This window comes from Bos javanicus, chromosome 6 (assembly GCF_032452875.1).
Source record: "Bos javanicus breed banteng chromosome 6, ARS-OSU_banteng_1.0, whole genome shotgun sequence".
Taxonomy (NCBI): domain Eukaryota; kingdom Metazoa; phylum Chordata; class Mammalia; order Artiodactyla; family Bovidae; genus Bos; species Bos javanicus.
In genome coordinates this window covers 93,534,473-93,558,923 of record NC_083873.1, presented here as the reverse complement: position 1 = coordinate 93,558,923, position 24,451 = coordinate 93,534,473, and the positions used below count along the sequence as shown (strand labels likewise).

Here is a 24,451-nt window from a genome sequence, read left to right as displayed (position 1 = left end):
GCAGGAAGATTCTTCAAGGGCCTTGGGAGGCTGCCACCTATTGAATGAGGAGCTCAGGGCTGTGAATCTTAATTCTAACTAGCATGATTTGTGATTAGTCCTCACTTTCTCCATGTTCCTTCTTTGACCATTTCTTCGGCATTATTTGTGTCTGTTTATTAGTAAAGTGATAGCAAAGATTTAGTAAATAAATAAATAGCCAACTTCCCTGGTGACTCAGGCGGTAAAGAATCTGCCTGCAATGCAGGAGACCTGGGTTCGATCCCTGGGTCAGGAAGATTCCCTGGAGAAGAGATTGGTTACCCACTCCAGTATTCTTGCCTGAAGAATTCCATGGGCAGAGGAGCCCAGCAGGCTACAGTCCACCAGGTCGCAAAGAGTTGGACACGACTAAGTGACTAACACTTACACTTAATAAATAAATAAGTAAATACAACTTTCAGGACACAGCCTGGGGTCAGTTTAGTGAGATGGCCCAGGCTGGAAATGGGGAGACAGCCTAACTCTGCCATTGCTTTGCTTCTGCCATGGCTGTACAATTTTAGACAAACCAGGCAAACTTTCAGGGCTTGGTTTCTAAGCCCCTTTGTGCCCTGGAAGTTTGTATGCCTGTAGGTCTACATGTCTGCAGTTTTTTCACTGAATTCTTGTCTTCCTCCAAAGCTGGAACCAGCCGGAAATGAGATCTTGTATACTCTCTTTGAATTACACAAAAATTGACCTGTGTAATGTGAATAGTAGCTCTTAATAGGAATACTTAATTAGGCAGAACTGTCCATGCCTGACTCCTGCTTTCCAAAAGTCAGGCCATTGCAAAGTAGAAATAGAGACACAGATGTAGAAAATAAATATATGGATAACAAGGGAAGATAGGGATGGGATGGGATGAATTGGGAGATTGGGATTGATATATATATACTACTGATACTACATATAAAATAGATAACTAATGAGAACCTACTGTATAGCTCAGGGAACTCTACTCAGTGTTCTGTGGCAGATGGGAAATGGGTTAAACCCATTTTTAAGTGGGGGAGATGGGTTAAATGGGAAGGAAATCCAAGGAAGAAGGGATATATGTATAGGTGTGGCTGGTTCACTTTGCTGTACAGCAGAAACTAATCCAACATTGTAAAACTACTATATTCCAATTAAAACAGAAACAAAAAGGCCAGATCCTATTGTTCCTCCCCTCGAACCTGTAGTGGCTCCTGTTGCACTAGAGTGAAAAAGTCCTCACACTGGCCTTCAAGGCTCCACAGCAGCCCGACCCTGTCTCTTGTTCCCCTCTTCATCCACTCCATTCCAGCCACCAAAATTTTGTCAAACTCTGGAACTTTGCCAGGAACCCCTTCCCCCAGATAATCTGCACAGTGAGCTCCCTTGTTTCCTTCAAGTCTTTGCTCAAATGTACCTTCTTAATGAGGCCTAGGCTGAACTTCCTAACCAACAAATTACGATGCCCCCAACTCCTGATTCCCCTTACCCTGCTCTCCACCTTTTATTTTTCCATAGCGCTGAGTCGGACAAGCCTTAGCAACTCAACAACAACACAACAACAACATCACCATCTAACATGTGATACTGTACTCATTCATTATGTCTGCCTGTGGGTGCAGAGATTTTTATTTTGTCCACCGATGTATTCTTAGTAAAAGTTCAGTAAATATCTATTGAACAAATGAATGCAAGACAAACAGCATGGTCTCCCCAGGCTGTAGTCCTACATTTCCCACCCCTGAATATGAGTTAGGTCAATTTCCTGACTATTCCTACAAACATGCCCAACACAGTCTGGAGGTAGGTTTTTAATCCTGTGGTTCTTTGCCCCTCTTTTCTGAAAACTAGAAGTCTCCCATTAGTTGCTCAGCCTCCCCGAAAAGCCTTGGTCAGTTCCCCAGCTGCTATGGTCTCCCAACCCTAAGCAGCTGTGGTCTGAGTGCTCGGCATGGCTCATGGTGTACACAGCACAGAACGCTTGGTGTTATTCTTTGCTTTGTCATTTATCTATGGATTTAATCTCCTTACCGCAAATGTTAGCTCATAAAGGATGCTTATTCAGGAACTACTGTGTGCTAAAACATGCAATTCTGGGGCTTACCCTTGAGAAGCTCACAATCTAATGGAAATGGGTCTCAGAGCATTATAATATGCTGAGCTGTGTTACAGTAAAAGCTAGAACAACACGCGAATCAGGAGGAGGAGATTCTAACACAGCATGGAGAGTCAGCCAAGGTTTCTTGGAAGGGTTGGTATCTGAGCTGGAGCTCAGAGAAGTTTGAGATGTGCAGGAGGAAAGGAACAAGAAGGGTAGGCAGATTATAAAAGCAAAGAGGTATGGATGGGCTGGTGGATTCAGAGGTTGGGAGCACACGTGGTTAGAAGGCTGGGTTTGAGGCAAGGCTCAGAGGGAAGGATATGGGTCCTGCTCAAAGAGCTGGACTTCATTTGGTAAGTAGTGGGGAGTCAGCAAAGGATTTAAAGAGGACCATTTCCATGTCTATAAATTGGGATAAGTACACGCACAATCTCATGAGGTTCTAGGAAACACAATAAAGGTTATTTTGTTATATATTGATTTCAAAGGAATCAGGATGTACAAGAAAAATCTGATATAAGACCAAACATTTGTAACTAAAATAAAATTTTAAAAAATTATTCTTAAGACAATTTGTCACTTTTTAATTGCAAATAATAAGATTTTCATGCTAAAGATGGGTACTAATTTCATGACCTACAAAATGGGGCTAACAATATTTACTATAGGTTCCATTATTCTTTTAATGGTAAAAGTTTTCATTTTGTTTGTCCTATTCTTTCCTTTTACAAATGGAATAGCTGACTGTATTTATTCCAATCTCATTCTACCTCTATATTGGGTGTAGGAGAAGACTAAATCTTGTTGTTTATTTTACAGGACATTGAATTGTAAGGGGTGACATCTGGACCTGATAATTAATGATCCTGGATTTTGTCCTGGTTGTGATCACTGGAATGAAATTTCTTTATTATACTAAGATATTAGTTGGACACATTTCCCAGCTTCCTTTGCAGGTAGATGTGCCATGTGACTAAGTTCTGGCTAATGTGATGTGAGAAAAATTGATGTGCATCCTGCCTATTCTTACTCTTGAAATAAGGGTGATCCCTGTCCAATTTATACATCAGAAACTGATCTGAGCTACATCTGTTTCTCTAGTTGCCAGATGGCTACTTCTGTCTATCCCACTTTTAAAATAGAAAAGTTTTTAAAGTTTTCTTCTAGCTTTTGAAGAAAAGCCCTTAAAGAAACAGAAAACGTATCAGATTTACCCCTGAACTCCATCCTGTACTCACCTGTTATAAGAGCTTGTAGCTCGCCAGAGTTGATAAGGAGAATCGAAAGTCTGAGCACTCCATAGGAGCTGCAGGTCAAATTCAATTCCTCCGAGGTGGTCTGGAGTCAGTATGAATGATTTCACATCAGGGAGGGTGTGGTGCTCCATCACAAACTGTCCTATTTCAAGGGGAAACACACAGACACTTATTTGTAAGTTTGCTTGTGGTCAATCCCCTATAAAAGCCTTGAAACTGAATTAATATTCTTCTATAAAAAAATCAAGGTTATACCTACCCACCGGGTTCTGAGAATATATCCCACACTGGGTGGGACAGCATGGCCTCTTACCTCAGTCCATCACCCTACTCATGATCATTGTTAGGGTTACATATATTTATAAATAGTAATGAATGTGCCTTGTAGAAATGGCACTAATGAGCATATTCACAACAAGATCAGTACTTATGTGACAATGAACATTGAACACACTTAGCTTTGAACTATAACCAACATGTTTCTTGGAGGCAGAAAGATCTCAGTAGTTCATAAATAGAAATATCAATTTCAGATTTTAAAAATCTCATTAGGACCACTCAAGTCCTTTGCGGAAGGAGGCAATTGTAAACATCCTTAAAAAGGTAAGGGTTACTCAGTAAGACACCTCCACTCTTTTAAAGTACAGTCATTTAGTGTCATGAATAAATAAAAGTAGGGAAACTATTCTGTATTGAAAAAACAAAAAAGTAAAAATTAGTCACACAGTCGTGTCTGACTCTGTGATCTCATAGACTGTAGCCTGCCTGGGTCCTCTGTTGATGGAATTCTCCAGGCAAGAGTACTGGAGTGGGTTGCCATTTCCTTCTCCAGGGAATCCTCCCAAGTCTCCTGCACTGCAGGGAGAGTCTTTACCAATTGAGCCACTAGGGTGGCTCATTCTATATTAAAAGAGACTAAAGAGGTATAACAGCCAAAATGGAATGTATGGATCCTGATAGGATTCACTTTTGTTTCATATAAACAGATGCAAAGCAAATATAAACAAATATAAAAATAGGTATGAAAGACATTTGTGGGACACAAATGGAGGGAACACGAATAGAAACTAGATGTTATTAGATTGGTGTGAAATAGCTTGGCCACAGTAATGCTATTGTGATGTGTAAGAGAAGGTCCTTGTTTCAGGAGGTGTCTACTGAAGTACAGTAAGCCCCTGCATACGAATGAGTTCTCTTCCAAAACTGTGATCGTAAGTCCAGTTTGTTCCTAAGTCCAACGGAGTCAGCCTAGGTATGCAACTAACATAATAATCGGCTACATAGTATTGTACTGTAATAGGTTTATAATACTTCCCACACAAATAGCACATAAAACGCAAACACAAAACATAGAAAACATTTTTATTCTTACAGTACAGTACCTTGGAAAGTACAGCAGTACAGTAAAATGGCTGGCATCAAGTCAACAGGCAAAAAGAATTACTGATTGGAGGAGAGAGAGGAGATGGGAGACGATAGACCTAAAGGATCGTCAGCAATAGGAGACAGAGGGCAAGTAGCAATGTCACTCACGCCTGATATTGATGGTTTAAGTTTTGGTTTCTTGCCGGAACTAGACACATGTTTGCATCTTGAAAGGTTTGTATGTAGGGTATGTATTTAGGGTAACATGGCATGATGCCTACAATTATCTTCAAATGCCTACAATTATCTTCAAATCAAAAAAATGGGAATATGTGTGTGTGTGTGTGTGTGTGTGCATACATGCACATAGCAAAATGCTAACAATTGTTGGCTTTGTTCTTCATTGTCCTATTCTTTCAACTTTTCTCTATGTTTAAACATTTCTTAGTAATAATAATAATAAAAAAAAAAACTTGAGGAAAAGAACAGCACTGATATTACCTCTGAATTTGGCATGGGTCTTGAATTCAATAACCAGACGGCCATCCTCTCGAATGTAGATCCTTATTATCTGAAGCCTGGCAGAGAGCACACTGTCCGTCTGGATTCCTGGGTAGGCAACCACACACAGAGCATTCATGTGAAGGCTTGGAGAAGAGCTCCCAGACAGTAGCCTACACATGAGTTACCCCAGGGACACCTCTAAGTAGAGCCACACGCTTACTTGAATGTAACTTAGGACAAATTTACATACTTGTGTGAACAGAGTCTATTTGGAAAAGATCTTGATGCTCGGAAAGATTGGAGGCAAGAGGAGAAGAGGGTGGCAAAGGACGAGATGGTTGGATGGCATCACCGACTCAATGGACATGAATTTGAGCACACTCTGGGAGATAGTGAAGGACAGGGGAGCCTGGCGTGCTGCAGTCCGTGGGGCTGCAAAGAGTCGGACTTAGTGACTGAACAACAACAAAGTCTATTTAGAGATGTGTGCCAGTCAGCGTTGTAAAACAGCTCATTCAATTTGGTTCTTTTTCACAATTCTATTCTTCTGACATAGTCTTTATACCTGCAGATGTCACTTTAGAGCAGGTACAGGGTCCCACCTCAGAGCACAGAAAAAATGGTCCTTAAACCTTCTTACTATTAACTTTACACCAGGATGCGGTTACAGCATGTCTGCTTCAGACTGTATTTTCTTTTCCTCACCAGCACATCTTTCAGGACTTAAGAGAACCATAACCAATGTTCTGGTGGCTATACTTCATATTGAAAGCAATAGAGAATTACAGGTTAGCTTGTAGAAAGCTAGTCACACATGACAGCATATGAGTCCACTGTGGCTTTAATAAGAGCAATTGCAATCATGACACCCATTGAGTTCAGTATGGCCAAAAACTAAAGGGGAAGCAAAGAAGCGGGAAGAAAGTTTAAAAAAACCCCAGCTCAAGAATTATCTGACCCAGACTGTGAAAACTCCCTGGGGTTATTTCTGATGAGAAATATAATGTAAATAAATGATTTGATTTAACAGAAGGAAGGACTGTATTTTCCATTAGTAGAAGTGAAGCCCCATCTAAAGAAATCTACTCAGATGAAGTAACTGCTTCTGATCAAGTAAATCACCACCAGGGAAGGAGGAGGAATGGGAGCAATACAATAAGAGGAAATGAGCTTGGGGTTGTGTTTGAAGTAGAGGACACTGAAAATAGAAAAAAAATATAAAAAATCAACTCAGACCCATTGGAGTGAATGGAGGAGAGAATCATGGAGTTTTAAGGGACATTCATGGGGTGGCAGTGGGAGAAGGTGGGTGGAGAGAGGCAGAAGAGAGAGGGCTGAGGATCTTAGCTGAAGGATCAGCACCCATCCAGGCTCTGTGGGGGGGCCTCCTCTCAAGGAGAGCAATGACACAGATAAGCCTGGGGTGAAGGTAATTGAAAAAATTCAGCATTGCCATCTTTGAAGTAAAAGTAGAGTTAAAATTCCAACTTTTAAGGATGCAACAAAAGAGCAAACTCGATATCAAATGAATAAAGTAACCCAGGTTATTCTTGATGTATTTCTCCATTTCTGTGTATCTGATTTCAAGACTCTGTTCTCCTTAAACAACAAGAATCACATCATTTTTACCTAGGAGAAAACGAACATGACTATATTCCAAAAGAACACACACTTATTCAGCAGTATGGGACTTGTCTATCACTTGCCATCCTCTACTCTGGGTCCCTGGCTCCCTGGACTGAATTTATCGTGATGGTGGAGGCCTTCCAGCCTTAACATCTGCGGACATCAGTCTTTCTCAGAAACCACAGATCTGTATCCTTTCTACACTTCAGGTGGCTCTGCTTTGACTGTGTATAGGACAACAGAATGAGGAATGCAGCTACCATTAAAACGCAATACTTAAAAAAAAAATGCTGCTTAAGCATAAGGTAAGACCTGTTAAGATGTCAGTGAGTATACCTGTTCTCCAGAGAACAGTGTCATAGAAGAAGGAGAACTCCATCTCGGTGTGGTGCTCTAAGGAGGCCCAGCCCCGGGGGGCCGTCACGTAGATGTAGGACACATGGAGGGGCACGTGCACCGTCAGGAAGGACTGAGCCGAGTCTCTCACCTGCCGAGCAAGCGGGGTGCACACGGAGAGGGTTATTTCTCCCCGGGATGAAGAGATAGATGAGCATCTCATATTGGTTCCGTCTTCATTCACTCATGTAGCCACTTATTCAGTATTAATCAAGCACTCATGATTGTGCCAGGCACCAAGCTAGGATACTGGGTCCTTAACAGTGGGAAAAAAACTAAAATCCCTGCCTTATGGAACCTACAGTCTAGTAGGGGAGATATATAAATGTGAAAAATAAAGGGGTGGGAAGTGGTCAGGATGCTTCTTTCAATAAGATAATCAGAGAAGACTTTTTCAAAGAGGTAATATTTAAAAACACTTAACTTTTTTTTTTTTTTATATTTATTTTGGCTGAGCCGAGTCTTTGTTGAGGCATGTGGGATCTTTAGTTGGAGCATGTGGGATCTAGTGCCCTGATCATGGATGGAACCTGGGACCTTGCATTGGGAGCAGGGAGTCTTAGGCAGTCCCCTAAAAACACTTTGAAGTATGAGAAGCTCTCCTTCTGCTGATCATTTGCTGGAAGACTTGGTTGAGATTTTTAAGGCATCACAGTTATTCCCAAAGGCAGATCTGGGATCTACTGTCAGCACACAGTCCCTGGCTGACCATAGTTTTCAGAGAGCCATAGGAGAGCATAAAGCAACCCTAAATGGGAGGATGCCTGTCATCCTAGGACGAACGTGAGGCTGACTTGGATGTCTTAGTGAGTACGCAGACCTTCTCCAATAGGAAAGAAGGTCATGGGATTTGGATATCATACTATGAAACTTACCAACGGACAGCTCACAGTTGGATAACTTCCTATTTCATTCAATGCTTTGTTGAAATAATGTTGAAAAGGCAGCACACCATACTTCTAAGAAAACACTTTTTCTGAAGGAGTTCCTTTTATTGCCATTAATTTGGCTCTATTATTTTCATTTACTACAATATTAACAAAACTTGGATTGAGACATAACAAAATATGAGCAGAAGCCTTCATGGAGAAGCTGTGTATATGAGTCAGGGAGTTGGTTTATTCATTTTTGAGATGCATATTGTATTTTCTGTCATAAACACATATTTCCTTTATAACAAAAAAGCTTACTTTAAAAGAATTATATTTTGTCATTGGCCATATATGGTAATACATTATAGAACTTACATATAATTTTGTTTGAATATACAATGAAACATCTTCCCATGGGTAGTTAGGGGAAAGAGCCAAATGCTTTATCAAAACTTATGACATTGAAACTTTATTTTTCCAAAGTATTCTTTCATATTCAAAATTGTCAGGGATTTAAAGTTGGATTCTTGAAAGTTCTTGAAAAGGCTCCATTAATTCCTTATGCACTTAAAAATCTTTTGGGAAAATATTACTCTGTCTTCTTTGGGAAATTTTCTGATTTTATCTGGATCTCACATCATGTTCTGTCCCCTTATGTACAGGTTTTACTAAATACACTTGCTCTAATTTCACCGTTGCTGATGTTAGACCCTCCATAAATTTTCTAGCTGACTGGTCAAATTATTTTTCCTCTGTTTCTGTTTATTCTCCATTAACCTTCATATTACTTATTAATCCTTAGGAAAAAACAACTCTCATAAATATTTACTGCACAGCTCTTTTGTGGCAGACCTTGTGCTAGGTGCTGTCCCGCCTTGAGATTACTAGTGACCATTGCAGATGAGGTTCAGTGAGTTTAAGTCTTCTCTAATTCTGCCAATATTTGATAAAGAAAGACAGGAACTAGGGCGAGTTTTAAGTTGTTGCTGCTGCTAAGTCGCTTCCGTCGTGTCTGACTCTGTGCGACCCTATGGACTGCAGCCTACCAGACTTCTCTGTTCCTGGGATTCTCCAGGCAAGAACACTGGAGTGGGTTGCCATTTCCCTCTCCAGTGCATGAAAGTGGAAAGTGAAAGTGAAGTCGCTCAGTCGTGTCCGACTCTTCGCGACCCCATGCACTTCAGCCAACCAGGCTCCTCCATCCATGGGATTTTCCGGGCAACAGTACTGGAGTGGGGTGCCACTGCCTTCTCCCACCATATACCACTTGTTTCATCTATTTTTAAAGAAACAGACAGCAAAGAAGTACTTCTGTGGTATATATGTATTGGTTTAAAAAGTGGGACATATATAATAAGAATTTCTTGTCTTTATCATTTTTAAGCATATTCTGAATAAAGATATCCAAAACTATAATTAAAGTCAGGGAGAAGAAAGAAGAATAATTTTTGAGGGGCCAAAGAAGGAACCAATCACTGAGTTTTGCATATTTGAAAGTGAATGTAGGTTATGCAACTGCAGAAGCAAAAGGAAACCTCAGAGTGCCTTAAAATTCTATTCAGTAGAGGGCGATAGTGTATACAAAATGAGAATTAACCAAGCCAAGAGGCATCTCAAGGAAACAAATAGTGTATACAAAATAAGAATTAACCAAACCAAGAGGCATCTCAAGGAAACAAATTTTAATCAAAGAAACTTTCCTCAAATGATTACGTGTAAGTCCCTCTATATGTTCCCCTCTTTCAGTGTGGTTAAACCTGATTTGAAGTGAAAAACAAATATTTGATTTTCTTAGTTCATTGAGATAACTGCTTAAAATTGGGTAGCACCTGCTTTAGAATTGTTTTTCCCATGAGGATGCTTTAGCCTAGTCCCTCTGATATTAATGGCCCTCCTACGACTGTGACTTCTTGCTATAATGTTTTATTTTGTTGGGCTTTCCTAGTGTCTCAGACGGTAAAGAATCTGCCTGCAAAGTGGGAGATCCAGGTTTGATCCCTGAGTTGGGAAGATCCCCAGGAGAAGGGAATGGCTACCCACTCCAATATTCTTGCCTGGAAAATGCCATGGACAGAGGAGCCTGGCAAGCTAGAGTCCATGGGGTCACAAAGAGTTGGACATGACTGAGAGACTAAGACTTTCGTTATTACTGATGTTTAAGGACTATTAACCATAGGTTTGGAATAGGTATGACAGCAAGGTGTTTTAAACAGTTGCCATGACGCTTGGGACAACAGTGCTTTACTTGTTTGCTGAAAGACAGGGAACTTCTGTCATTTTAACTCATTTCCCCACGCGGGAAAAACACATCAACTTAGCCACGATCTTCCCATCAAGGTAAACCTTTTTGACTTTCCAAAATATGCATGCTCAGTTGCTCAGTTGTGTTGGACTCTTTGCAGGCCCATGGACTGTAGCCCACCAGGGTCCTCTGTCCATGGGATTTTCCAGGCAAGAATACTGGAATGGGTTGCCATTTCCTTCTCCAGGGGAATCTTCCTGACCCAGGGATCAAATCTTTGTCTCCTGCATTGGCAGGCGGGTTCTTTTACCACTAAGCCACCTGGGAAGCCCTTTCCAAAATACACCCAGAGTAAAAAACATATATACCTAGAGAAGTAAGGCTATTGGATTTTTATATAAATGACTGCCAGACAGCTAATTTTCTTCAACTTAATTTAAACATCTTCCATATTAATTTTCTAATTAGCTGATTGAGAGGACTTTGGGGGGCTTGCTCTAGCTATGATGCTGCTAAGGTCTCTCTTGCAGGGTTTAGAAAGAAGAGTCCCTTGGTTGGCGCAGTTCTGGGAGCAACTGGGTGCTAAAGTGCTTCAGTTCAATGAATGAACAAGCTTTAACATGATATCCAGGTGCACACAGCCTTCAGACAGACCCCTAGGGCACCCACCTGGAAGTCGGCGGTTACAGACCCCCCACAGACGTCAATCAGCTCCGTCATGTCATAATAGGCATCAAACGTCCAGACGCAGCTCTTCAGGTTCAGGTGTTTGTAGAGCTGGATGGTCTTTGGCTCCCGCACGCTGGAGTCAAACTGGAAGGGGCGGTCGTAGCCAGGCCCCAGTGCCATGCTGTCATGGACCCTGTCGTCCAGGAACCCTGCCTCTGCGAGGGAGGGAGAAGCAAGGAACAGTAATCCAGTCTGTGGACCTGCCCTTCACCAGCTTCCCAGGAGCTGGGGGGAGAGTGAGAATGGACACATCCTTTGGACACACAGGGAGAGCTTTCCTTTCTTCTGAGATGACTAATAGAGCACCCCAGGGCTCCCAGGCTTCCCTGGTGGCTTAGACGGTAAAGGGTCTAGCTGAGATGTGGAAGACCCATGTTCTATCCCTGGGCTGGGAAGATTCCCTTGAAGGGAATGGCAACCCACTCTAGTATTCTTGCCTGGAGAATTCCATGGACAGAGGAGCCTGGCAGGCTATTTAGTCCATGGGGTTGCAAAGAGCTGGACACGACTGAGCAACTAACACTAATTAACTAACCAGGGCTCCTGACACAAGCTCAGTGAGAAGGTGAGGGGGGCTTGTCATCTTGCCTGTTGCCACGTGTTAAACAGAGTGACTGGGGTCACAGACTCAGGAAAGATGCTGCAGGAGCCAGGGAAGAAAAGATGAATGGATGAGACCATAAATGAAGAAGCCAGTGCCTGGTGGCCCTGTGTATCTGTTGGAAAAGAACACCGTAAAGCCTTGTCTGTCACACCTGCCTAGCTTGGTTCTATGCTTCACAATCAGTCCTTGAAGAAATGGATTTATTATATGGAGAATCTGTTGGTGAATTATTCTTTCTCAAGACTGATTTTTTTAAAACATAGCTTTTATGGGGAGCTAGCAAACAAACCTCTGATTACCTCCTCCCCTGCTTCCTATGGTGTCTGAACTCTTGCAGAAAAAAAAAGTCTTAATTCTGTGTTAATGAGTAAATAGCTCGCTAATGATGCTTGACTAAGCTTCCCATGCTACAGGCAAAAATTATTGGATCAAATGCTGCCAAGCAACTGAACTGTTCTAAATTAAGGATGACCTTTATGCAGAAGAGAGCTGAATACAGACACAATTTTAGAATATTAGGGTTCAACTTTGTATGGTCCTGAAAGCAACTATGATATTCTGAAAGAGCTGATCCATTTCTCAGAATGTTTGACACCAGCACACAGCCCTCTGCGCCACAAAGACTAGGGTGTCAGTGAACATGTACTGAAGCTAATCGTGTTTAAGTAGGAAGAGGTGCAAACTTTCAGCCTATAGACATGGTATGTTTCTTCCACTAGCTTGCATATGCAGACCAATGAAACTTTCATCTGTAGCCCAGTGACTTAGGAATCATTTACACTCCACTAATTCCTACTGTATCAAGACCATCACTACCCAGAGTGATGCTTAATGAATATGGAAGAGCACACGAACGCTTTCCTGTCTTCAGAAACACTGTTAAATGATTCATCAGTTGCAAAGGGAGGAAATGCGCATTTAATGTGCACTTGCTAAGGTGAATGGAAATGGACAGGATTCTTTATAAACTAAAACATCTGCCCTGGTGAACAGGAGATGTGCTGCCTCAGCTGTCAGCGCCCTTGGGTCTGTATCAGCTGCAGAGCCCCAAGTCACGCCATTTGCTCCAGCAGTCTGCCATCCACGGACTGAGAGAGGTGGGGCCGAGAGGTCTGCCCACTGGGGCTGGAAGCAGGACATGATGGACAGCTGGGCTCTCTCCAGAGCTCCCTGTAAGAACTGGTTGCGGTTTCATTGGCCGCACTGCAGACTTCTCCCTCTGCCCAGTTCTGCTTCCTCCCTTTCCCTTTAGGAGATACGGATGCCCAATAAACATCTCATACCCCAAGCTCCACCTTGGCTACTGCTCCTGGAGAATCATCCTATAATATCTACCCTTGCACAGGTGTTTTATAAAATGCTGAGAGCATGGGAACCAAGTGCAGGAGAAGGAAGGAGCTAAAATTGACCAGGACCGGGGTTTTAAAATTGTTGACACATGCAATCCCTACCTTGTTTGGGAGCAATTATTCTCCTCATGTGATAGATAAGAAAGTGGCTGGCTCAGAGTTGTCCAGCTATTTTTGTTGAGTTGTACAGGGAGTGGAATAAGGACATGAACCTTGTCAGTTTGATTCCAAGGTCTTTGTTTTTTGCTATTCATGTCACTGTCCAAGCTGCCTATGTTTGGCTGCTTGCTGCTGAGCAGATCCACTAACCATGCAGATTTTGAGGACCAGAAAACATGAAAAGCAGAGTCCACTTAGCCACATCCCTAAGGGTCATCGTGCTGGGCTGGGCACACTAAAAGGGAAGTCTCCCCTCACCTGAGATGCCTCTCAGGTCCCGGGTGGTGACGAGGTTGGAGCAGACGTGTTGGTGCCTGTAGATGGACTCAGATAGAAGAAAATGCAGGTTGTGCAGCGGCATGGTGGAGATGAGTGGCAGCATTCCATCCTGGTGTGGGATCTGCACGGAAATGTGGATTCTAGGGCGGAAAACAAGAGCAGAAATCAGGGCTTTCAGGTGCCTGCCATAAGTAGTTGGTATGGTACATTGTGTGCCGAGTTACTCAGTCATGACTGACTCTTTGGGACCCCATGGACTGTAGCCCACCATCTGCTCTGTCCATGGGATTCTCCAGGCAAGAATACTGGGGTGGGCTGCCATGCCCTCCTCCAGGGGATCTTCCCAACCCGGGGATCGAACCCTCACCTCTTATGTCTACCTGCATTGGCAGGCAGGTTCTTTACCACTAGTGCCACTTGGGAAGCCCCCAGTATGGTACCTTGCTTTCTCATAACTCAATTTGTCTTCACCAGTGAATTTACCAGGTTTTTTTTTCTGAAGCTTTCCATGTAGGAGTTCTCTCTGTACATGAGGGTACAGTGTTCATGTAGGGTTATTCTCCTCCCTCCAGCCCCTGGGAGATCCTCCAGACTCAGGACTGATAGCAATCTAGAATCATAGATTTTTTTGCGTGTACAAGAAAAGATAACATCGCAACCATAAATTGTAGCTATCTTCTGCTTTAAAAGGAAGCTTTGTTTCTGCATGAGCTGGAGCCGAGTGGATGGTACAGGCATGGCTAAATTTCTTTGTCACAGTGAGTGTCTATGGAGGTTGTGGAGGGTTGCCACAGAATTTTCTAAAGTATTTGTGCCCAAAAGACATCACTGAGCTCTTAAACTCTAAGGCCAGTATCCCTACCCAGGAAAAAAGCCTAGAAATAGTAATACTCCACTATTCAATAGTCTTGGGGCTCCCCAGGTGGTGCTAGTGGTAAAGAGTCCACCTGCAATGCAGGAGACCAAGAGATGTGGATCCGATCCCTGGGTTGGGAAGATCCCCTGGAGGGGGCATGGCAACCCACTCCAGTATTCTTGCCTGGAGAATCCCATGGACAGAGGAGCCTGGTGGGATACAGTCCATGGGATTGCAAAGAGTCAGATACGACTGAGTGACTAAGACACACATGGTCTCTCCCCAACTTCAAAAACCTTCCTTTCCCCACCAGCAAGTCCTAGCAAGGCCACCAGCCCTCACTGGCCTCAATCTACAGCAAGCTCTGCCTTGAACTACATTCTTCTGCCTGTAGGTGCCTTTGTACCAGGAAGTCTGTAACTTATTTATATTAGCTGCTATTTCTTATATGCTTTAAGAGTCTGTCTTGCCTCCCCACTAAGAGGGCAAAGGACCATTTCCTTCACTTCTTCTGTTTCTCCAGAGCCTGTAGTACACAATTCTAAATAAAATATGAGCTTAATAAATACCAGTTAAGACTGCAACACAACAAAACTGTAATGAGGGGCTGCAATTTTTTCACTGTACAAGTTTAAATTTTCAGCATGTTTATTGAGGATGCATTGTGAATTTTTACAGCTTGTCTCCCAGAACAAAGACTCATGTTTTAAAGAAGAATCAGAACCTCAGAATGTGAACAGAATGGCTCTTTTTGTAAGGAACAGGGTCAATAGTAACCCTGGACACTTCTGTTATTGCTTTTTACAAAAATAAATTTCATTCTGCTAGAAAAAAGGATTTGCATATTTTTGGCTCCATGTTCAAATCTGGGTTTTTTTCATGTAAATGAGCCCCTTTCTCTGAACTCAGTTGCTCATAAAGGCATGCACATAAATACTACCAGGTTTAATGAATATGTATAACCTACCTGAAATCTTGTTTTTTTTTTTTCTATATAAAAAATGAAAGCATCCATTTTCCATCAAGATCATAGGGCACAGGTTAAAAAAAAAAGCATATCTGCCCACTGAGTTATAATTCACCAGTGTTGTTACTAATTTTTTCACTGGGTACTTAGTGAGTGCCCCTTAGGTGCCAAGAAGGACATTCTAGGCAGAGGGGATGCAAAATAAACAGTCATGGTCCCTGCCACCATCATCTCCTGGGTGGGGATGACAAGGAGAGAATGAATGATGATAACACTCTCAGAGAGGCAGATGTGGGTGCCAGAAAAGTGGGAAGTAAAAGCTTCCAAACTAAATTGGGGGAGATGACAGAAAAGTTCCTAGAAGAGATGCCATGGCTTAGGTATGGTGGGACAATGGGATTTAAGAATATGGACTGGAAGGGGACGGGGGAAAGCTGGAGCCAGGAGTAGCCACAGGCAGAGGCAGGTCACCTAAGAGTGCTTGAAATCCCGAGGAAGTTACATGTGATTCCCTGTGGTGAACTGGCAAATGAAAATAACAAGATGAAGGAAATGAGGCTAGAAAGATTGACAAGGGCCAGATATTAGGGCACGTTTGAAGAACTTCAACTTTTTATGAAGCATTCATCATCATTATTCTTATTTTGCAGAAGCATCACTCACTGATTTGTCCCACCTAGAAAACACACAAAGCACAGCTGGGGACTCTCTCTGCCATCTGCTCATGGAGGGCACTCCCCGCCTGACCTGTTGGGATGCTCCTTGTGTTTGACGTCCAGGTATTTCAAGGTCGCGATGAAGGACTGAGCCTGGAAGCCTCGGGCTGTCCCAGCCACCACTGGAGTGTGGCAGATAGCACTGTCTGTTCCGATGGTGACAATGTTGCTCCTCAAGGGGGTCCCCACGTGGCCCACCTTGTCCACAGCCTTGGCCACACAACGTACATGGAACCTCCGGCTGAAGTAAATGCTGTCCAGGACCTACCAGGAAGAATAAATCACCTCAGACACGTGGATACTGCCTCAACAGCTCTTCATACTGTGTCTTCTGGATGATAATCTGTGAAGATCATTGTCAGCTGAAAACACTGCACAACCTAAAAGCTGAGAGTTATGTTTTATACAGCAGGCTAAACTGAGGACTTAAGCCCGGGATACAGCATCTTAGGTAACTGTGAGAGACTGCTCCAAAGAGGAATGGGAAGAGCCAGGATACATTTTAATCAGAGTTTTTGCAACAAAGGCCAGATAGTTGGAACATCAGAAGATGACTGTTAAAACTGGATATCTCAAGTTAAGGAATTGTGCACTTTTCCATGTATGGGAAGATGAAATAGTTTGCTGCTGCTGCTGCTGCTGCTAAGTCGCTCACTGAAATAATTCCTTTAATAGGCATCTCAGCTATCAGGGGCCAGTATCCTGTGTTTTCTCATCCTGAGTCTCTTTAGGGTGCCCCACTGGCTGCAGTGGCTGATGCTGTAACATCCTTTGCTGACTGACATGGCAGGCTGCATTCTTAGCCCACACCATCCATTATCCATCCATTTATCTGTCTATGTGTCCATTGATCTACCCATCTATCCATTCATTCACCACCTAAGTATTGACTTTCTACCAGGAGCCAGGCACCACGGACAGAGCACTGGGTACTTAGAGCCGAGGGTGGTAAGCCAGGTAACAAGCAAATAGACAAATGTGGAGCAAGAAACTAGAGATGACTGATTCCCAATGACACTTGTTCTCTTTACATATTAGGTTCAGAGAAGTACTTAATGATTTTTCAGCCCTTCCAGCAAGACTCATTGCCTCTAAGTCACTTTTGTTGAAGGTATGGTATCAGGATATAGAGGAAAAACACTTTTTTCCTAGGAGTTCTTAGTTTTCTTTCCTCCCTACTGCCATTCCCTCCCTTAACTCCCCTCTAATTACTAAGGGTTACAATAACGTGGTGGAGTTAAAGTTGAGAACTTGGCCTCTGACACCTACTGGCCTTGAAAGTCTTTCTACAGATTTTCTCATGCTCCAGACACACAGAATCCATGAGTGCTTAATGCAATCTATGCAGAGGTAACCTAGGTCACCAAAACTCTCTAGGTTACTAGTGCATTGACATAGGGAAGTATATAATAAGAAAAACTCATTAGTAGTTCTATGTGCAGCAGACTTCCCACAAAGCAATCATACAAACTTATAAATTCTACCATGGAAACAATTTTCACTGAAGTCCATTAAAAATTGAAGAAGATTTTTCCATTAAAATTTTTTTAATTAGCTGCCACAACTTTATTTATTTATACATGGACTTCATTCAGAAGGGATTTGAAGCATCTTACAAAAATGCACACGATACAACAGTATTAAATAAATAATTGAAGAAATGAAGGCAGAGCAGAGGAAGCTGGGGTAAGAGGATTAGTCACCAATTCATCACAAGAAGGCAAGCTGAAATATAAGGTAAAATCGTAAACTTGGTACCTGTTAAAAATGTATATTTGGCTCAATTCAAACCAACTGCCCCTTCATGGGTTTGTTGAACAGAGAACAAGGTATTTATGAAACAATAAGCTGTTAAGTCTTGCCATTTACATTTCTAATAATAATAAAGATAATTTAAATTTGAACTAGGTTATGTTGCAAAGGAATTAATCTTCTGGCCTTTCTGAATAAGCTGTGCCAAGGACAATGGACACGAGGGACCCACGTTATCCAAAGCCTCCAATGTACATCTAACAGCTTTCTTCCACTACCTACCCAAGAGAGTTCTTTTTAAAACTTTTTATTTATTTATTCTTGCTGTGCTGGGTCTTCATTGCTGAGCATGGGTTTCCCCTAGCTGTGGTGAGCAGGGGCTACTCTCCAGTTGCGGTGCTCGGGCTTAGCTGCTCCTCAGCATGTGGAATCTTCCTGGACCAGGGACCGATTGAATTCGTCTCCCTGGCAGGTAGGTGGATTCCCAACTGCTGGACCTCTAGGGAAGTCCAAGGCACTGTTAAAGTGAGAACAGACTGTGGATTTGTAGGGAAATATCTAGAGAAATTAAGTCTGAAGAAAATCTCTGATTTCCAAAATTATTAAATGCACTCATCTCAGTCAAAAACGATTGATTGTTTCCTGGGTGCCAGACGCTCTGTGGAGCCTGAGTCTCACTGCTTTCAGCTCTTTCTGGAAGAACATCATTGGTGCAATGAGCAGAGTCAGAACACTGGGCTGTTTCCTGAGCGTGGGCAAAGCACCGCTGTGCGTGGCTCCCTGACGGTGGCAGAGGTGTGCGTCTGGCCTCCTGACTCTCTGAGGACAGCAACGACATTCTGAACCTCTTTTCATATCTTCCCACCAGGCTTCGAAAAATACTGATCACTTAATAAGCATACTCTCATTTTATTTAATAACTGGTCCCCACTGCGTGCCACCAATGTGGCAGCCACTTTGGGATGGATATACAAATATGGTAGAACCCTTTTTCTTAAGGAATTTATACCCTACTCTGTATTGAATGATTTAAGAGATGTGAAAAGAGACTAATCATTATTCGTACTTACCTAGAATCTTTGACTTACTTCATCATTTGTAAATCACTTTCCTATCTGTCAATGACCTTGTCAAGTGGATTAAGCAAAGGAGGTATTATTTTGTAGATCAGGAAACTGAGACTCAGAAAGGTAAAGTAAACACTTCACATCACATAGTTCAGAACAGGCAGAATCAAGGTTTGTAACAGGTTGTTGGAGTACTAGCCTAGTCCTCTTTCTGCCACACCGTATTATCTTTTCTCATACGTAAGAACAAAAGGACAGTGTTGTACCCGCTTAATTGTTTAGTTTATACCAAATGGCACGCAGGGACCTTAAGGAATTTGACAGAGCTGGAGTAACAAAGAGAAAGGCCAGGTCTCTCTCTCTGTAACCAGACCTACCATGTGGTTGACACTGGTGAATGGCGTGTTGTCGGTGATGGTCTCGAAGGGAGACCGGGCCCCGTTGCCGTCAGTGGGGGCGGCCACTTCCCAGCTGAACTGCACAGACGTCTGGTTGATGCCAGCCTCAATGCAGCGCTCCTTCATGACAGCGTATTTGGGGAAATGGGGGTCGCAGGGCGTGACGCAGATCAGCGGGTAGCCCGGGGAGGGGGATTTCTTGACTCCCTCCTTGGTAACCTCTTCCACATGGTCATAGTCAGCAAGTGTAACGACCTGCCAAGGAGCCACATAGCTTCAGGCCTGGGTGGGTATCGGGAGGGTCAGAAAACTAAAGCTCCCTTCCCTAGAGACCTACCTGATCACTTAACTCCTAGGGATTCTTTAAAATATAGCAGTGGTTTTAACAATGCTTAGCCAGGCATCCCTAAAAGATCCTGGAAATCTTCAATAGTAGGGAAGATCCTCCTCCTCCCTGAGTTAAAAGCTTTAGTATCTTAACGGTCTCATTCCTAAATCAGATTCCTATGACTCAAGTGAAAAACACTCCACCCCCAACACACTGTAACCACAACTCTATCATAAATGGCAGATATTAGTTAAAAGTTGCATTAAACTGTTAATGGCGGGCAGTAGTGCATCTGGCAAAATACAAGTAAATACAGGATATATGTGAAGGACAGGGAAGCCTGGCATGCTGCAGTCCATGGGGTTGCAAAGAGACCGACATGACTTAGTGACTGAACATACATATATATTTCTTCCATGGTCAAAGAGACCTATTTTGAAATGGTCTTTCTATTGTATGAGATTAGTCAGGGAAAGTTATAAGAGTTATTCGGACTGCTTCATTATCCTACGTTAAATTCCCCTTGGCAACTTCTGGGAGCTTCCCTGGTGGCTCAGACAGTAAAAAATCCACCTGCAATGCAGGAGACCCAGGTTCAATCTCTGGGTCAGGAAGATCCCCTGGAGAAGGGAATCCAGTATTCTTGTCTAGAGAATCCCATGAACAGAGGAACCTGGCGGGCTACAGTCCACAGAGTTGCAAAGAGTCGGACATGACTGAGGGACTAGCCACACGGCAACCTCTGTGAGTATTTCTCCTAACTGTGAAGTCGGTGCATTCATTCTGTTCATCCCCAAATTGGGAAACATGGTGGTACATCTCCATAGACACTTAATTCTATGCCCATGGCGAGTATGTAGGATAATAGATATGGGGGAATACTCCATTTTTACTCTTCTAGGTCTCACCAAAGAAACGAGATCAATGGTATTGTACTTTCTTTGTCAGACAAAGGTCTCAGCATAGTTTGGTCTCACTCTTATGTGGAAACCAGGTTTCTCCTCTTTAGCACTACTGACTTTTGAGCCAGGCAACTCTGGTGTGGAGGAGGGGGACTCCTGTGTATTGTAGGATGTTCAGCAGCATCCCTGACTTCCATCCCCTAGATGCTAACAGCACCCAGTGTGACAGTCATGAAAACCACAGATGTCACCAGACATTACCAGATGACCCTGGAGGTGATGGGAGTGAGGGATTTGGGGAAGGGGACACGAGCAGTCCTGGCAGTCCTGCTTTTCTCAAGTTCTCATCTAACGCCTAAGACAGAAGCAACCATCCTTTGGGTCATGAGACTTACAATGGGCGGTGCTGGCAGGATGAGACTCCCAGCTGCCTCCTGGTCTAGAATCGTCACTGTAGCCGTTGTCACATCGCCAAGAACTGCTTCCACTGGGTCATCTGGGCCAAGGACTAGGGAGAACGATTCATGCCACTCCCGGTCTTCATTGGACAGGATCTCGACTTTAAAGAAGATGTGATCCACACCTTCGCCAAGGACAGAACAAAGAGAGCAAAGGTCTTCATCAGTGACCCACTTAAGACAGTGCAGGTTGGCACTGCTGAGGCTTCATGTTGAAATATGCCCTTTCTTCTCGGAGGGCTTCTATCAATGCAGTGGCTGCTAATCACTTTAGCCCCATCTCCAGTGAGGGATCAGTTTTATAGGTGAAATTCCACCCATGGTGGAGGCTCAGTCCTACAGATTTACTATTCAACACATGAGAATTAATGGCCCCTGCCTGACACTAGCTGGTGGTAATAAAAATCTATGATCTAAAAAACACTCCACCCTGGTTATGCATTTTTTTTTTTTTTTGCTTAATTTTTCTTTCCCCTTTACAGTTAGGAACAAGTCCCTGTGTGGCAATGAGTGCTTACACACTAGACACCCTTCAAAGCTGTCTCTTGGGAAGCAACAGCTCAAAGGTTACCTACAGGGCCGTCTCTGCCAAGACGATAATGTGACAGTTTGCCAGCATGGAATGGGGAGGGTTAGAGCTCAGAAACCCCCATGTTTTCTATAAAGTGATTCTATGAGGGTGCAGCTATCTCTGGCAGTGGTCAAGATGGCCTTCTTCCTCCTATAGACACCTGGGCTAGGTTACTTCTAGGACATGCCTTTCCCCCAGATCCTTATGCAGAAGAGAAAAAAGCTAAAACACTTGGAAGAGAGGTCCTTGTGAGCATGTGGAGGAAGGACACCTAACTTCCCTGTAAACACTAGCCAGACGCACAAGGGATGGAGCCAAAAGCCCTTTGAAGCTCCGTGGGTTGATGGAGACATACAGAGACACCTCTCCATCTCCAAGGGAGGCATTTCTTCCCTCCTCTTGCCATGTCATCTCTGAAGAGGGCTTCTACCACTTTTGCCCACTTCTGGCTACATCACAAACAGTGCCAGGCTGTACACCAGCCTTTTCACCTTATATTGCTCCAGAAAGTTTTTGGGAAAAGTCTAGAGTAAAAGTCAGTCCTTTTTTTGTCTCATTCCTTCCATTAAGGAAATACATCAAACAATTAAACAGCTGGTTGTGAGAATCTCATCTTTCTCTCTTCCATGACTCATCTTCATAGCATCGCCTAATAGATGTCAAGCCATTTGAACATGGAGATTGTGCCTTCTGGGTTGAGTAAGCCCTGAAGGGCCCAGCACAATGGTGTGTACTGATGTTTGCTGAATGATGGCATCACATATATTTTTAAAAACTCAGGTGCTCCCATTGCTCAACCAAATTATAGGCTAACAACAACAACAACAAATCCTTTTGAATGATCCAAAATGCCTAGGATGCTCTGAAGTAAGGCACTTCTTTTTTTTTTTCTTATCCTATGCCACTTTTACTAATTAAAAAATTTAAAGATCCCTACAACCTCAAATGTGTGCTTACTAAGTACTTCATGCTATTGGAAATGTATATATTTTTTAATTTTCTGCTTCTTTTTTCCTTCGAATATAAGATATTAGCCTCTCTCTTAAGTAATACCTATGGGGCTTCCCTGGTGACTCAGACAGTAAGAATCTGCCTGTAATGCAGGAGACTCAGGTTTGATACCTGGATCAGGAAGATCCTCTGGAGAAGGAAATGGCTACCCACTCCAGTATTCTTGCCTCAGAAATTCTATGGACAGAGGAGCCTGGCAGGCTATAGTCTATGGGGTCGCAAAGAGTCAGACACAACTAATCGATTAACACTTTAAGGAAGACCTACTAATTGGGATTGGCATTCAATTACCAGGACTGAACTTCAAGACTCGGCTCTTTGGGTAATAATCCACACCAGACTGGGCTGACCCATCCCGTGTGCTACAGCGAATCTTGGATGTTCTGTTCTGATCCCCTCTGCGGATCACCTTGACGTTCAGAATGGCTGTGGCATCTGGCCCTGAGGGTTCCCGGACTTGGTATGCAGCTTCTTCAAACTCAATGGTAGGGGCTAAGGAAACAAGGTTAGGAAAACAAGAGCAAGTTGCAAAAGTGAAAAAGAATTCCAACTCCCATGAAAACACTTTATAACGACAAGAGGGAATTTTTCACACTAATTAACAATACAAAAGGCAAAATAGCTTGCAGTCATAAAAATCAATCTGTATTTACCCCTAAGCAATACTCTGGAAAAAGGAATTCATCTGTGATTCTGCAGGAGCTGTTTCTCACATATTTCTTATTAAAAAGAGTACAGTGGAGGAAACATTTTTAAGCACTTTGAAATGCATGTTATCCAAGTTTCCATCTAGGCCTTACAGCTCACAGCATGTTTTTAAATCTGCACAATTTATCAAGGGACTGAGACAGAGTAAGCCCTTGATAAATATCTATTGACTGATTGTATGAACCAACTCTTTTTCATTTATGAGATATGAATTTCATTTATATACTGCTTACATTTACCAAATCTATCTCTCATCTCCATCTTCTGGGTCCTCCTTCCTACTGCTTTCACTTTCCCCCACCCTTAGCTTTATCTATAAATATCACAGGTTAGTTAAGAATGAGTAGTTTTACCAATTTATGGTTGCCAGGTGGAAAGGATGGGGAGAAGGGGTAGTTAGGGAGTTTGGGATTGACATGTACACACTGCTATATTTAACAAGGGTAACCAACAAGCTAACCTACAGTATAGCACAGGGGACTCTGCTCAATGTTATATGGCAGGCTGGATGGGAGGGGGGGTTTGGAGGAGAATGGATACATGTATATGTATGGCTGAGTCCCTTCGCTGTTCACTGGAAACTGTCACGACATTGTTAATTGGCTATACTCCAACACAAAATAAAAAGTTAAAAAAAAAAAAAGAGTGAGTAGTTTTAGTGGTGGCTACAACAATAATTGAGAAACACAGGATTTCCGAACACAATCTGATTTGAAGTACTACCCTCATTGCTGTGAAATGAATAACTTTTTTTTTTTAAAGTTCGAACCATGCCTTCCTTTGTATTATATTCTCATGGGGAAGGGCAATGAGGTAGTGGTGGAAACAGTGAGATAAGAAGAGAGAAGAATTGGGAGCAATTACAAACCTTATACCCTCTAAAAACATATCATAGACTTTTCCAGAAATGTCTGGTGTCTCTATGTTCACTTCCCTCTTCTCTCTCAGAAAATCCATTCTTCCTGATTGTCAAAGACACATCTCATTTGAGACTTCATAGTTTTACTGTGTACGCTCTCTGAGACTGAGGTGTGTCGCTGTAACAGTGTGAACCGGTGACTTCTCTGAGCCTAAGTACTGGGCTAAGTACAATCTAAGTACTGCGTGAACAGGAGGGGTTCACCTCAGATCTGAACCTGTCTCCTTCGGTAAACGGCTAATTCAACTTCAAGGCTGGCTTTTAAATTTTTCCCCCCCAATTCAAGTTAGTCTCTATTTTATATTAAAAACCCTGAGTC

At 42.8% G+C, this 24,451-nt stretch overlaps 1 protein-coding gene across 1 annotated transcript in view; it reads right to left on the bottom strand.

The window, feature by feature from the left end:
* The window catches only part of FRAS1 (Fraser extracellular matrix complex subunit 1), a 538,610-nt gene that overhangs the window by 23,102 nt on the left and 491,057 nt on the right, over nt 1-24,451 (bottom strand). Inside the window, exons 61-69 of the mRNA XM_061420570.1 lie at nt 22,797-22,997; nt 20,861-21,048; nt 19,215-19,490; nt 16,050-16,282; nt 13,459-13,619; nt 11,029-11,243; nt 7,186-7,336; nt 5,221-5,328; nt 3,337-3,496 (exon numbers count right to left, since the gene is read on the bottom strand). Of these exons, the coding sequence (XP_061276554.1) occupies nt 3,337-3,496; nt 5,221-5,328; nt 7,186-7,336; nt 11,029-11,243; nt 13,459-13,619; nt 16,050-16,282; nt 19,215-19,490; nt 20,861-21,048; nt 22,797-22,997 (1,693 nt within the window). The remainder of the gene's footprint in view (nt 1-3,336; nt 3,497-5,220; nt 5,329-7,185; nt 7,337-11,028; nt 11,244-13,458; nt 13,620-16,049; nt 16,283-19,214; nt 19,491-20,860; nt 21,049-22,796; nt 22,998-24,451) is intronic.